Genomic DNA, 16,463 nt, shown 5'->3' on the forward strand with positions numbered 1-16,463 from the left:
CATATCCCGTTTTACTGCTCTGAGAGGCTCAGAGCGCACACATAATTTCTGCAGGTAGATTATATACGGTCATTTGTTGAGCTGTGGAAACTGGCTTCTGTCCGAGTCCTTCACGCTCATTTTAAAATGTTTTAATGGGGCACTGCAAATAAAACATTAGTAAGTCTTATCTCTTGAAATTGCTGATCTACAGATTAAATTTGGTTCTTAGGAGAGAAATTCTTAAATGTTTGCCAATGCCTCATGAAACTTAGTCCAGGATATGAACGAAAGCTACTGCTCCCGTAAAAACAAGTATCCGCTACTGCTCCCATAAAAGCAAGTATCCACTACTTCATGCTGTATGAATTGGAAGAACTGCAAAAGAGACATTAAAAGCAAAAGAACTTTCTATGTGGCCTCCTACAACCTAACAGTACAAAATAAACTTAATTCATGTCAAAACAATAGCATAAGAAGTGGATGTATATACAAAATGTTTGGGTTTGACCTTTTTAAATAATAGCATTTAGATGGTATTTTGCTGAGAAGAAATGACCAATTATATGGAATTTCCTCTGGGAAAATTACATACAACATACATTGCACGTGCAGTTAGGGAACATGTACAATAGTAACAGCCAAGTATTTCTCCTACATTCTATATTTAAAATATCATGTTTGATCCTGGATTTCCTGCAAAATCCCTCACTATGGTAAGATGTCTTTCAAGTGTTGCCAGGGTGTGTGCCTCAGGGGCCAAACACTAAGTAGTACTAGTGCTTTTTGGACTGTTGCCCATGAAAGACCCACTGTTTCTACCAGAAATCTAAATCTCTGGAGTTTTTGTTATGTAGCTTTAGAACAGTACCGAGTATATGGAGAATTATTCTGCTGAATGACAGCAGGAAGAGTACAAAGAAAATGGATGATCTCTTTCCTTGGTGCTAACTAACTTTCTGTGGCTTGATGTAAAAATATGGATCACAGGCAGGTCGTTTTCACTGACAGGAAGGAAAGTCAGAAGAGAGATGCTAATGTATGACAGCTGCTTCCTTTATCAGATTACAAAAAGACTTTCAGGAAAATATTTTCTAGAACTGTCAAATGAGCTATTTAATTGCTTCACTCAGTTCTTCCCACTGGCTTGTTACCAAAACAGCCAACATAATTAGCAAGCAGATGATACTGCCTCTTGAATAAGCTTGTATCAAAAATTTTCTTCTTTTGGAAGTGGGCTGCCTACTCCATCAGCATATACTTGCCATCCCATGGGGATATCTGGGAGAACACCAGTCCCCAAAGTGGGTAGGTATAGCTGAGGGGAAGAGTGGCCTGCTTGGCTGAAAATTCAAGACTGAGTTAAAGGAAGACTTGCAGTTAAACCCCATGGGTGATAAGGACCTGACTGGGTGATTATTTTTTTAAAACTACAAGTGGTTGAAGTGAAGGGAGATGAGTATCTTAGTGGCATTTGGTATTTTCCATATTGAAAATGTATTAGGCAGCTCAAAGGAGGTGCCTAAGAGGAGCTGGATGCCAGAGCTGAGACTTCTTATTGGACTGTCTGTACTGTATCACCAAGTCAAGGAAAAGAATATAACCTAGTCTTCACAAAGGTATTTGTCATTTGAATGGATGCTATTTTGTGTCTAAGGGCATCATTTATTGTCCAAGAGGCATGAGGTAGTTGAGTATCTTATTCTGTGGGGAATTGAAGACATTGTTCTTCATCTCTGGGACAGAAGCCATATTATTTTGGGGGAGAACTCCTTTGGGCAACATCTTGAACTTGAAGCCTAGCTGTGCAGTCATGGAATGTGTATTATCTTTCTTTTTCATTCGGGCTCTTCCAGGTAATAAGATTCCTGCTTTCTCTGATTTGCCTATTGTCTTCTGTATAGATTGCAAGTTCTTTGCCTATAAAACCTCAGAACAAGATGGCAGTAAGTGCAGTGGAGTCCTGAGCTATAAATACTACACTAAACCTAAGAAATTATACAGTAATAGAAATAAAAATAACATAAGTAGGTAATTGCCTTGGGAGTTGGAATTAAAAATACAATCAAACCCTAACATGCTGGGTAAAGCTGATTTCACTCCCATGTTAAGACAGCTTTGCTCCTATTTCAGAGCTGAGTGGTGATGAAACATAACTTTTCCTGCATCGGTTTTGCTATACGGATGGTGGTAATGGGGTGTGTCACAAGTGAACGCTGATGCAGGTTGTCAGCATTTCCGATCATGAGCGAACCAAACAATGTATAATGTGACAAGCTATTAAAGCTCCATGTTAAAGAGCCCCCAGGAGTTTCAAAACTTGGTAATTATATCTATGCTAAGAAGCTTTTGAGCCATGCCAAGCCAGTGACTGAAGCAGCTGTATTATTGAAAAGTAAGCTTTATAACAATGAGAAGATTCTCATGTAGTTTAGCAAACAATAAAAATGGGATTAACTATGAAGTTGGTGGGATGGCTTTTTTGAAGCCCTCAACATACTTTCACTGTTTGGCCTCTTGTGTAATTACAGAAATAGAACTGCAACATTTGAAAATCCTTTATTATTGAAATATATTTAATAACAGGGTTTAAACAGCTATCAGCCATCAGTTGGGCCAGAAAATATGACTTCCTTTTATAATTAGAAGAAAGTATCCTTTGGGTTTAAAACCCTGTTTAAATAAAACTACTATTTGTCACAGAGACTCTTTCAGAAAAGGACAATACTTGATACGTTCCAAAGTATTGATTATGTTGGAGGAAAAGGATAAAGAAGGAGAGAAATTCCCCTTCCATTATTTTGAACAGAAATCCATGTTAAATGGAAAAGGCCAAAATCACTTGGGACTTTTAAACTGGGCTATTTTAAAAAAGAAAAAAAAAAAGCTCAACAAAAATTGTATTATAAATAAAAAAGCCCCATCCTTTTAAATGGTCTTTTTAAAAAGAGGAAGCACTATATACATTTAAAAGACAAGATGAATTGAACGTATAAAGGCAAAAAAATTCAGAGGTAAGGTCCAGAGGTAAACTCTGGGCTGGATTCAGCTGAGAAGCTACTGCCTCTGAAAATTACTATAGATCTAGTGATAAATAAGTACAAGAAATAACTGAAAGCTACCAAATCTAGTGATCACTGGGAAGATACTACAGTGATAAGTGACCACAGAATAAGAACAGCACCCAAATGCAGAGTTTGTTCTGTATCTTCTACCTTGCATAATGCGACCAGAGAGAAGAGCTGGAATAGGCTTAGAGAGCTGAGTATGTCTAAAATATCCTTCTAAATTATTTAAAACAATCTTACTATGGTTTGGTAGGTGAATCCAGGTTAGATTATAATCGTAGCATGTTCACAGCAGGAGAATAAAGCCAAAGTTTGGTATTTTGGTGCCTCTGGGTATATTATGTAATTCTAAAATTCATTCTCTCTTCCTATGTATTTTACATTCTTTGTTTGGAACAAAATACAGCAAAAAAGATGAAAGTCTGTCTGTTTGCACGTAACTTTCATACTCAGCTGAAAAAGTCTGTGGAGTATGGATCATATGATAAAGCCATTTTAATTGTTGATATAAGGGAATATATTTTTCATTAAGTACAGTGCGGTATTAAACTGTATTCTGTACTTAGCTGTAACAGGAATTCCGTTCCTGCTGCTTTTCAGCTTGTATAATTAACTGGACAGAAAATGGCACAGACATATACAGACAGCAAAGACAACCTTCTTCACCAAGAGAAGAAACTTAATAACAAACCACTGAAAATGAAGCACTGAGTCTTCACTTCAGAAGGATGCAAACTCATATCCCAAAGGATAGTATGGCAAGAAAGCTAATGACATTAGTACATAGTTAAAGTTGCTCTTTCCTCATAATTGAGATGTACTCTTTCCTTAGATCTAAGAATGTTCAGGTGTTGTTCATTTAAAATAGGTCATGGCATGAATATCTGAAGTAATTATTACTGTCAGAAAAGTTTAATTCACTTCTTCACGATAAAAGAGCATTTAACTTATGTTGATTGCTTTTTTTTTCTCTGCTCCCCCCTCCTCCACTTCTGCCAATAGCAAAACTCACAAGTTTTGGTCATGTAGGGATCTCATGGCACCAAAGGACATAAGAAAAATTAAACGGAGTCTTTAAAGATTGTTTGAAGCCAAGTAATAGAAGGGAGGCATTGAGAACAGAGAGCAGATGTCTTCCCTCAAAGAGTCAGTAGATAAGCTCTGAGCCAGCCTGGTCCAAGCATAATCGAGGGAGCTTTGAACTTGACTTTTCTGTATTCCCAGTTTAGCTTAACATATTGGCTTTTTCCTTAACCTGTTGGTTGTCATATTGTTAGCCAGTGCTGAAGCTGTAAGAGAACAAAAGTAGTTGTTTAATAACATTATTGATTCAAATGATGATTGTGAGAGATGTTTTAAATACATTAGTTGACAAATCTAGAGTTACAAAGAGGTTTCACAATAATGGATAGATTATAACTAAATTTCTGTGGATTTCTGTTTGCAGTGAGGAATGTGCTGAATATAAAGGCTATTTAGTCAGCTCTCAGTTCAGTTTTAAAATTCAGGACTGCCGAACATATATGAGAAGATCATTTTTGTACTTGTTTGGTTATGGTAGTCAGTGTTTTGTTTACAAACTTAAACATCATGAACAAATCACTATGCTTTAGCTGTTCCTAGCTGTTCATTGAAGACAGCAACAAATTAATGTGCCCTAGTGTTTTACGTGATTTGAGGTATCATTAGGAATTTACTTCTGAAGACAGTCTTTTCTAATTTAAGTGAAATTCATTTGCTTCCTTTTTGCCATTATAGATTTGGGTTCAGAAGACTGGTACTGTGTAGGAATGGCTGTTTATAGCCCATTTGCACAGGAACATCTGCCTCTGGAAAAATCAAGTTGTTATTTACAGCTGGAACATTAAATATTCAGACAACTGAGGGCAGGAATAGGGGAAAGAGAAGGCAGGAAGAGGTGCCGTGCTGCTACGTATTCTTGGCCACATCAAATAAATTGTCATCATGAAACAGGAAGCCTTTTCTTCCTGCTTCCATTCTGCATCCCATAAATCTACACTTGGATTATTTCCTTTAAAATTCAAAATTATACTTCAAACAGTGTTTTTCAGAGTAAGCAAAAGGCAAATTTCTTTTTTCAATACAAACATACAAACCACCACTATAAAATCTGGGTCATGTTTTGAGGTGATGTGCATAATTCTAGTTGCTTTCAACTTTGAAGACAGAAAGTGGTCCGGCATGAATGCTGATAAAGTGTAACAAGCTTCACATTTGCATCCTTTTTATCTTCTACAAAAAGGACTTTATTTCAATAAGCTCAATTTATTTGCTAAAAGGAAAGCAGCGTTTGGAATCCTATAGCGTATTTTTCATGGCTGCTTAAGAAGTCTCCAGCAGTGTTTTCAATCAGCTGTAGGCCTGTGGGGAAAGCCTATTCCACATAACCTAGCACATTATATCATCACGGCCGTTATGTCTAAGCTCTGACACTGGATACTTGTTTTGCTGTGTACCATGTGTTGTGGTACACGACTGGAGTTTAGGAAATACGACTTCAGATTGCTGTGCAATAACTGAGGGAGACGCTATGACCTGTTCAAATGCACATGATAGTTTGGAAATCCCTTCATCTCTTGCTGAAATCTCACTGTATTCAGATACAACCTAAAATACTGTATTCAAGTGATCTGTACAATTGTGGGTTCTGCTTAGTCGAGGAAGGAAGGTGCCAAAAGCCTTCCAACAGAGTTGATGCATATGGTACTGAGCCTCCTGTATCTTGTCATGCTGGCAGAAAAACAGAACCACAGACCTGCAAAGGTATCCACTACGAGGAGACTGGTGCAAACCTGTAGTTGTTGCTAAAGAGAGGAAAGGGTTGGTATCAGGAGAGGAGGCATGGTGAAAGGAGTACAAACCTTAAACTGCCTGACATTTCCTTGGGCCACGAGTTGGTGCTCATTTTCAGGTGTGATGCAGTAAGCTAGTCTCTAAACCAGATGGGAAGAAGAAGAAAAAGTCAGCCATATGAAGTGGGATTATGTCTGTAATCCCCAATCTATAATGGGGAAGTAGCATGAACTTTATTTAAAGCGGTAACTTAAATCTTTAATATCACTGCATCATGTGCCTTTAACTTAGTCACTGAGAGAACAAGCTTATTATAAGCCCCTTGGTATTAGCCTTTAATATAAGAAGCAAGAGTAGAAAGTTTATGCAAATACTAAGTCCAAATATTTAGCAAGTGCATATAGAAAAGAACATGAGGAACAAGTTGGTATTACAGGCCCTACATCCCCTAAATTCACACTTTTCTGTTAGTGCTGTAATGAGGTTGGCTAGTCCCAGTGGGAGAGGAAGGAGGTACTATTTCCCAGCTCATCTCCCTTGTCTACCCTATACTGTGCCATTTGGGATCACAGGTAGATTCTGGTTTATCCCTTTGGGCCTGCCAGGTCAATGCAAGGGAAATGTGCCCTATCTAGGTAAAGGGTGAGACCCTATTTTCTGCTTAATTCTCTGTGTGGTCGTGGTGGTGGTTCAGTGATTTGCCCAAGAGCGTCAGTATCTTGCTACACCATTGTGTAACTCTAGCTGTAGGAAAGGAGAGCAATAGAACTAGGTATAAGTCAGATAGTCTAGATTAGGTTATACAATTATGACATGTGACAGGACAAAAATTCATGTGTATAGTGGTGAGGAGTCTTACTTCTGAGCACCATTAGAATTTTTAAGACTATAGATAATTTACTATGACAGTGATGGTAAAATTAATGTGATCAGTGAACCTTGATCCTGTGCCATTTTGAACTGATAAATAAAGAAAAGTACAGGGGGGTGAACTGTAAGGAAATATGAATGCATTTTTTCCCATAGAAACAGGTTCCTTTAAATAGGATTAATATATTAATATTACACATAAACATATAAATGAAGTTAAAACAACACTATTAAGGTTGCAATGTTAAACTTCTTGCTGTTAGGCAAATCATTAGAATAAGATGGTCACAAATGATTCCTCCCTCAGTTTCCGCTTTATTCAGTGCACAGACCAGGCATACTATGCATGAAGTGAGTTTAGGTAGTGCAAAATGCTTTTACTGAAGTAGTTAAAAAGCAACAGGCTAGATGAGACCATAAGCGGTGCCTATATCAGAATTGTTTCTTGATTTCCAGATCTATTTCAGCACCTTGGTCTACCTTGAATATTGAGTTTCTTCAAGCATTCTGATGTTAGTGATAAACACACAATAGAAAGATCTGCAGTAATTTTAGCCTTGCAGAGTGTTGAAATAATTCCAGTAAATAGAGGATAAGGATACGTATTTGACAGAAGAAATCAAATACGAAGTGGCTGCTGTTCAAGACAGAATACTGGGCTAAATGGAGCTCTTGCTGTGACCCAATAAAGTATTTCTTCTGCCCTTTCTGGATGCTCATTAAATGAACAAAGGCCACCCTGAACACAGGCCTACTTTGAGGGCACATCCCACCCTCCCAGCATGTGGATAGGTGCTTAGACACTCTTACAATGCTAAGATAGGAGAGGTCTGAATTAACTTTGTACATGTAACAGTTTTCAAAACTGCACTATAGAACGATAAAGCATACCTTGCACTGAACTCTGTTTAGGTGGAGCTGTGTGAAGACCATACCTCAGTGCTGAATATGAAGATACCATAATTTGTATATTTTTTTGTTAATAAGGAAAAAATAATCTCATCAATTGGATTAATTGCATGCATCAAAAATCATTTTTCAGAATTATTATGGTGCTTTCTGGAAAGCTAATTTCTATCTAGAAACTCAAACAGCATGCAGTAATCCTGCCTCAAAACTCCAATCCATCTGACGGTTGGATCCAAAAGGTCACTCATAAGTAATAAGTAATAAGTTTCGGGAGTAAGAGAAACAAACTGCCAACTTAGATCCAGCCATTTAATTTCATAGCAACATTTCATGACATTTTATTAGTGTTCCACTTACTTCTTTAAAGGTCCCACGCACATTCATAAATTTATAGATAATATAGGCAGGCACAAGTATCATTGAAGATAACGCTATTCCCCAGCCAATGCGATTTGCCCAGAGTGGGAAGGTGTAGTCATCGTAGGTCAGAGGTTTGAAATTTATTATGCTGACTATCACGACAAACTAGGAAAGAAAGAATAAAATGAACCACACTTTTGAGATGAAGAAACTTAGTGGAAAACCGATTTCATGTGTTTTATTAGGCAGCCACTCTAAGGTATATTTCCACGCAACTTTACCATTTACCTTCATCCTATTTACTTTGTGCCTCTTACCACTTAAATTGTTAAAGTTCTTGGTGCATTTACCAGTATTAACAGTTCATTTCAGCTACTCTGGACACAGATTATTTGATATTTTGGTGGGAAGATCAGGTGGTTGTCTGCTACTGCCTCATTTAAACTAATGTTACAGTTATAAATAAGGGATTCTGTAGTCAAGAAAAAACTCTGCAGGATCTATTGTTTTTCCCTTCTTTCTTTCCCAGAGGCATTAGGCTTCATTTAGAAGTTTTGTACCCATTTTTCAATGAGAGGCATGATGCAAACTCTAGCATGATACATTTACTGAAGAAAGGTCAAGCAGCCTTAAGGCCTGGAAAACGAAGTTATTGGGTGTGGTTTGCTTTTTTTTTTGTTGTTTTTTCTTGTTGTTGTTGTTTGGGGAATTTTGGTGTTTTTTTTTTTTTTTTTTTTCTGGTGATGTTACCCTGTCCAGTACTAGATGCAAAAAGGAAAGAGTGGAGCACCACCCTGTTTCCCTCCTGTTAAATCCATATGGGTTGTGTAATATGCAGAGTTCCTTGATTTGGTTCTCTGGGCCTACACATTCTGCTCCATATAGCAATTTCAAATTAGAGTATTTTGAGCCTAGGGTTTCAAAGGCTACACAAGGAGAGTAATGGTGTGGGTTAAAGGAAGCCGATAGTGTAAAATCTGGTTAGAAAAATACTAATTCCATTTTGAGGTTTTTCTTGGGATGATGTACTTAGCTGCAGACGGTATGGAGAAAAAGCTTCAAGGAGATATTTCCTAATACCAGATATCTGACCAACCCCAACTTACCTTTATCTTAGAGAATTGTATTTATCATTAGGAACTGCTGTAATACAATACCAGTCCCAAACAGCGGCCACCTTGCACTAAGCACCCATGGGATTGTTAGAGCAAGAATTATACTGAAGTCTAACAATTTTGTAGCCTTTTCCAAATTATCCTAGACTATATATATCAAAGAAGCTATTTCTGATTTTTTTTTTTTAATTTGTATTTACTATGCTTATGGTCTCAGTCTCTTCTGGTGAGGCAGTTCGTATGCTTCATATAGGTGGTATAAAAATACTGTTTCTTAGATCAAGTGGCCGATTTTCTAGAGTTTGTAGATTTAAATTGTGTAGGATAATGGTGGACTACCTTTTTTCATGCTAGTGACCATCTATATAGTTTTCACTTATAAATTACTAAGTTAAACGATTTTGGTCAATTTAATGTAATTTGCTTTATTTTCTTAATGTACTGAATAATGAACCCAAAAGATAGGCTGTAAGAAGGTAAAGTATATTTACTTTCCCCCTATAAATCAAGATTGTATTGTCCATGTTGCCTTTTAGAAAATTGAGAAAATGTACAGTTGTAACAAAACTGCCCAATGTCCCCTACCCAGTGTAATATCATTCCCATGGGTTTTAAAATATATTGGCACCCAGTATTTAAGTTGATATGTTCCAAGTTTAGCACTTTCAGCTGGAAAAAAAATCTGTACATTGTGATGGCTGAAAGATGCATTACCTACAGATTCATTCTGACCCTTATGTTTATAGCCTTTGGTAGGAAGGTACTAGGGCCATTTCACCATGAAATCTTAAGCTACCTGAAGGTTAGACTGACCATCAGTTCAGCTTTCCCTAGCCAGCTTGCTAGAACTCTGCTCTTTGTAAAATTTAAATTTTCAGCAGTCTCCTAATGTGCAAAACCTAAGGACACTTGGTGCAGCATTTTTGCACTCTGCTTGAGTCAGCCTGTTTGAAGTGCTCCAGGATATAGTTGCATACAAGCTTCTTTATAGAACAGTGTTTAAAAGGGTAATTAATACCTGCTTGATCGGTGCTTACTGATGAATTGGGGCCAGAAGCTTTTATATTAAAAAAAAGCAGACCTGAAGGCTGTCATGAAAGCCTACCCAGTGTATCTTTGGAATACCAGTACTGATTTAAGAATGCACAGCTTTAATGCAATTAACAGTCTCCTAAAATCATAGTGAGGTCAAATTTCCATATTATTCATCGTGACCTTTTGATTGACAAATATACATAGGAAAAGATCCCAATATAAAACTGTAGTTTAGTTCCGAATCTATCCTTTACACAAAGCAACCAAATTCACTCTAGGATTTTTTTTTCCCAAATGTAATAAAGCACTTGTTCTTCACATCAAGCAGCTTAAAAAGTATATTTAATACATCTCTTCAGTGTTTCATATAGCTAATTACTGGGTGTAGTTGCATATTAGCTATTCTAAGGTGTCATTCCACAATTCAGGGATCTTGGTATCATCCAATGAAAAACAAATTCTTGCTAACACAATGTCTTATTCCCGGTTAGTTTATTTTCCCAATAGGATGATTTATGTTTAATACGCATAGATGCTGGCGGGACAGGGAGGATACTGCCTAAGTATTCAGTGTTCTCTAAGAAAAGCTGCTTTCTTTAAATCCTGCTAAAGTGAAGGAACAGAAGATGACCACAGCCACATTTAGCTTCTCTTTCACCACTGAAATATATTATACAAAATATAACCAATGCCATTGAGGAGAAAAAAGAATTAAATTGGACTGTCTTCTATTCATCCTGACAACATCAGGCATAGCAGTGAGTGTCTTGCTCTTGTACCTATTGTATATTCTAGGAAGCAACATACCGTGATGAAATAATTCTCAACACTTACCAATAAAAAAGCAGGGCTAACAAATTTCCAGCACAATCTCCAGTAGAGGCCTGGCTTGAAGCCCATCATTTGTTGGATATCTTCACTGAATCTGTCCACACCTAGAAGGGATGTGAACATCAGACTGGCATAAATCTAAACCGATGAGTTGCTGGCGTACCCAAAACCATCTGCTTTTTTCAGAAAATAATTACTTCCAAATTACAAGACATAAAACAACAGTGATTTTCTTTCAATGAATAGATGTGTCTTTCACATCACTGTATCCAAGACTTAAATGCCTGTGAGCACTTAAGGTCTGTTGCAAACAGCGTTACTATTGAAAAGTGGCATTTCACAAATACCTAGAATTTAACTTGTGAATGGGACACACTTTTTTTTTTTTTTTTAATAGTTGTGGACTATTGTAACCTAATTACTGCATGCTGTTATGAGTACACCGAAGGAGAACACAAACCCTTACACAAACCGCTTACTGATAATGAGGTAGATTCATACGATTCTTAATATATCAAAGGAGACTTATTTGTTCCACTTAATGACATACTTTACTTATCTTTCAGTGTTTCACTAAATACCACAGAATGTTCATTTTATCTATGACAAATGTAATTTCACCCTTTATCACCTTTCCGAGGAACTGGGTAGATGCTTTTTCTGTTCAGTATAAGTATGTGCAAAACTACATTAGCTAGAAACAGGTGGCCTTTTTTACAGTATCCTGTGTGTTTTTTAACATCATAATACCAACTAGTATTTTCTAAAATTATCTCTGTATGCATTTAAATATCTAGTAATGTAGCTGTTGTAGATACCTTAGAAGATACATGATCTGTTCATGTGAGTAAAACCCAAGAATAGCCAGAAATTTTACCTGCTGCAGTAATTAAGACAGCATTGGATAACATGAAAATAATTAAATGTAGACATAAAGATAAATAAGTCCTGCTGATTGTACCAGGAATATAGAATATGGGTTTAGAAACATGGATGGCTCGATTGCTTGATTACTATCAAAACCTTGATAGTAACATACAAAATTTCAGCATAAGACTTTGTATATTAGCATGCAAGAAGTAATGTGTACAAGATTTCTATTGTCAGGAAAACTATATGACGGTATTCCATTCAAAATTACTCAAACGTTAGCTACCTGCAGTGGGATTCACTGCACTGCAGTGCAGAGAAATAGAGGCACCAGAACAAAGTGTTTAGCAAGTGACATAATGGCCAGAGGGGAGAAGAGCTGCAAATACCCAGTTCTCAGTCTGTGATATTCCTTGAATCCATCTAGTCTGAAATTTTGTATGTGTGTGTTGATACATATGTGTGTATTTAGTACTTATGTCAGTTGAAGCATTAATAGCTGTAAAACCAGTGTAAATAGTTGCAGTAGAAATCTCTTCCCACAGCCAATGCAGAAAGGAAGATCCTCTGACCTTGTTGACTCCCCTTCAGAATCACTATCTAGACAGCGACTTCAAAATCAGAATAGGTCATGCTGCGCAGACCAAGGTGAAAACAAAAAAAATCTGCTGTCCTGGGTTCCTCAGGACATGTCAAATTCCGTAACAGTGAATAAGGAAGAAATGGCATTTCAGTCAGTGCCTTTTAATTCTTTATGGGTTTTACAAATTTAAGTAAGGTATTCAGACACAGAATTCATAACACTTAGGAAGGACTGCACACGTATAATGTGCTTTCTGTGAGTGGCACTAGCCTGATCTACCTAAACATTTTGAGTAGTCTACAAGGGTATTAAGCTGTCTGTATGTAAGAAATCTATTTTTTTTTAACTCTAGTAATATTAATTCATGTGAAGTCTCATGCTTTGGACTTTCTGGAAATACTCTAGTCTTCAGTAGGACATTTTCCATCTTCAGTATGTATTGAAAAACTTTTTTTTGCTTTAAGTAATCTACTATAATTTACTATGCAAACAAAGATGCATTTTATAGTGACTGTAAAACGTCCATTTGAATGGCAGCTTCTTCCCAGTTTTTCTTATTGATTCTATTCTGGTTGGACTTACCAGTATGAGGTATCTTGCAAAAGTTGAATCTAAGCCCATGCTATTTTCCACACTGTATTTTAGAATGGGATGATTATCACTGATATAAAAATGGGGGGAAAATGTCCTTCCCAGTTTTCTTTAAAAAGTAAACAATCTCTGACTTTTCACCTTAGAGACACTGGCTCACAGAGTAGTAGTTCTCCTTAGTGCAATGTCATGTCAGGCTACTAGTCTGTAATTTATTATACTTGATGTGTTCAGGAAGTTTACTTTTAATCCTGAAGCCTATTAGGTTAACAGCAGAAATGCTGCTTTTTGCCATGCATATTTGTTCATTAAAGAGGATGTATAGTTTACCATAATTGTTTCTCTTCATGTGGATCAGTTCAGTAGGATTTATTTAATGTATTTAATATAAATAATTAGGACAGTTTGAGTTAGTCCTTTACATGTAGCTGGGATGTAATGTATTTACAAGGTCTGGACATTTGAGTGTAAACTTCTCTTTGATTTCCACCCTCCCCAATATTATCTACAAGTGAAGCAAAGTAGCCAAAAGGATCTGCAAATGCTCTTTAAATTTAATCCAGTTCTATTTGCAGTGCCTTCTGTGAACTTTAAAGTGACTGAATTTCAACTGCTATGAATACTGAGTGAAATTTATCATTGTGCAGAAGGTCAAAGACCAGGGCTAGATATCTCCAAAAATTTTATTCATAGGTGTTCAGACGGATGTACCCAGAGCTCAAATAGTGCTTTGTGTTGAATTTCTACTGAAAATGGGGGATAAGTAGTCCATGCTCTCAGGGTGCTTTTTCAACATCGTGGTTTTTCAATACTATATATCTTCAAATAATTGTTCTATGAATCAGCCTGTAAAGTAGAACATAGCTGTAGATACAGATGCTAGTACCTGTAGGGCTTCGTTTTTTCCAGTTCTCGAAAGCATTTACCCAGGTTTTTTGTGATTCTGTAGGATAAACTGAAACTGTGGGTGTTTCATTCAGTTACAGGAAGGAATTGGTGTACCACAAACAAAACTCTAGATTACTTGCTGGAGACCTCTTGTTGAATGTGGAAATAATCTCCTTGCTTTTCCAGTGAAAAACAAGTAAGAGATACAATTTATGATCAGATCTTGGTTAAATACACTGAGCCCAAAGAGAATTTCAGTGTAATTTCTGAACTAATAAACACTGCAGCTCAGAATGTCTCCACTGTAATGGTCTATTAAACAGCACAGAAAATTTGGCCCATTCTCTATCTGCATAATATTGTGTTGTCAAGGGAATTAAATCAATATGCAAAAAAGAACAGATTGGGAAGAAAGTGAAAAGTACATTTGGCTATAAATGCCAAGTTACCTTACTTACATTGGGACAACCTTCTTTCATCTCAAGTGATGCAGAGATCAGAGTTCAGATAGAATTAAAGTCTCCATGTTACTGGTACCTCCTGCACCTGCTGTCTGCTGGAGCTTTGTAAGTCATTTTGCTGTACAGGCTCAGCCAATGGCTTCAGAGCCACTCACTTGCACAGAAGCCCTTGAGCAGGTCCTGGCCCTGAGGTGAAACTGCTCAGTGGCTGTAGCTGAAATAATTTGTGGGCAAGTTTCCAGAAAGTAGTATCATAGCTCCAACAATCATTTGGATCCCTACAAGCAATCTTTGTATGTGTTGTTTTCCCCTCCTGTCTTGTTTCACTCTGTGATGTATAGTATTCTTTTATATGCTTGGAATTTTTTTTTTTTATTTGAAAAGTAAAAATGAGTAATAATGCCTTTAATGCCATACATATGATTTAAATGAATCCAAGAAATCAAAGGAACTACACTGAAATAACATGGTAGTAAGAAAAAGGTATATTGAATCAATCTTCAAGTTATTTTGCACTTAATTCCCTTTCCCTGTGAACGTTCCTTCACTGTTTTTTTTTCCCATATTGAGTTTTACTTCTGTGGATGTACGTAGCAGTGTATGAGCTCACACAGTTTGTATGCAAATGAAGAGTTGTAGTGAAACTGCTTCATTGATCCATCCTATATTTTGGCCCTTAGGAATTACAGTAAACCACGGAACCATCAAATTATTCCTGTTGGAGGAGTTCTTGGGAGGTCTCTAGTTCGGCCTCTTGGTCAAATCAAGGTCAGCACAATTCAGAACAGCTTTCTCATGGCTTTATCCAGTTGGGTCTTGCAAACCTCCAAGAACAGAGTCAGCAAGCACTCTCTGGGCAAACTGTTCCAATGTTTAATTATCCTTATATAGAAAAATTATTTTCCTCCTTTCAATTTGGTCATGGTCCTCTGTCCTCCCATTGTGCACCTCAGTGAAAAGCCTGACTCTCTTTCTTGATACCTTCCTTGTAGGTATTGGAAGGCTGCTATCAGGTCCTCCCTAAGCCTTCTCCAGGCTAAATAAGCTCAGTTCTCTGACCTTCTTCACAGGGCATGTGCTCCAGCTCCTGAACGTCTTGGTGGCCAACCACTGGACTCCCTCCAGTTTAACGCCACCTTCTTTTACTGAGGGTGAAAAACAGGACACAGTATTCCAGGTGCAGTCTAAGAAGTGCCAAGGAAGAGAATAATCACTTCCTTAATCTTCTGGTTCTGCTTCTGTTACAGCTCAGTATGCTGTTGGCCCTGTTAGAGCCAGTGTGCTGGCAGGTCACTCTTCTGACTCATTTAGCCTGCTGCGCACATCCTCAAGCAGCTCATCTTTGAGTGTGAGTAGCAGATCCAAAAGAGTGTCCACCTAGCATCTATGCTAAGAGGTTGCTTCTGATACCTTCATCTCTAAGAACCGGGGTCTGATCTGGATGCTTCTTTTAAGTTGTCTAAAGAAGGCCTTTTCCACTGCCTGACCCTGATCAGGTGCTCTGTAACAATATTCCCCACAATGTCGCCCTTGCTGGCCTCTGCCCTGACCCACAAGCGCTCAGCCATCCTGTCATCCATTCACTACATTTGAGTTGCTCTTCTGCACATAAAGATGACACCTGCCCCCTGCTTCTGTCCTAACAAGCATGTATCTATCAAATGCAGAACCCCAGTCATACAAGCCCTTGACCAGGAGAAGATGAGGGAAGACACTGTTTTTCCACACAGTTCAGCAATCATTGGCATTGAGAACGTGAGAAAGAAGAGATAAAAAGAATATAAAAGCCATTGAGTGGTGTTCATTTGCAAATCCTACAGAGCGCAGAACAAGGTATCTGTTGATCAGCTGTGTAGTGAAGTAACAACTGTCCCTTTTTGTTCCTGAGTCTCTATTCTAACTCTGGAGCAATATTGGTATTCATTGGTGGTGACCCTCACCTGGTGGCAGTAAAGGGAGTAAGCCATACCAGTACCATTCCCAAAGAAGGGCAGCTGTGCTAGTGTAAAAGCAAGCAGAACAGTAGGAAACATTTCCCCACCATGGCAGTGCAGTAAGGTCTCCAAGTTGGTTTGCTGCATTTGTATTT

At 37.6% G+C, this 16,463-nt stretch overlaps 1 protein-coding gene across 1 annotated transcript in view; it reads right to left on the reverse strand.

Annotated features, from left to right (window-relative positions):
- Positions 1 to 4,213: 4,213 nt before the first annotated feature.
- The window catches only part of SLC6A2 (solute carrier family 6 member 2), a gene marked incomplete at its 5' end in the record, with an annotated part of 73,830 nt that continues 61,580 nt past the window's right edge, over positions 4,214 to 16,463 (reverse strand). The window contains 4 exons of the mRNA XM_082319624.1: positions 4,214 to 4,336; positions 5,930 to 6,001; positions 7,998 to 8,165; positions 10,985 to 11,085. Coding sequence (XP_082175750.1) covers positions 4,313 to 4,336; positions 5,930 to 6,001; positions 7,998 to 8,165; positions 10,985 to 11,085 — 365 coding nt within the window. The 3' untranslated portion in view covers positions 4,214 to 4,312. The remainder of the gene's footprint in view (positions 4,337 to 5,929; positions 6,002 to 7,997; positions 8,166 to 10,984; positions 11,086 to 16,463) is intronic.

Source organism: Platalea leucorodia (genome assembly GCF_965183815.1).
Source record: "Platalea leucorodia genome assembly, chromosome: 8".
Classification (NCBI taxonomy): Eukaryota; Metazoa; Chordata; class Aves; order Pelecaniformes; family Threskiornithidae; genus Platalea; species Platalea leucorodia.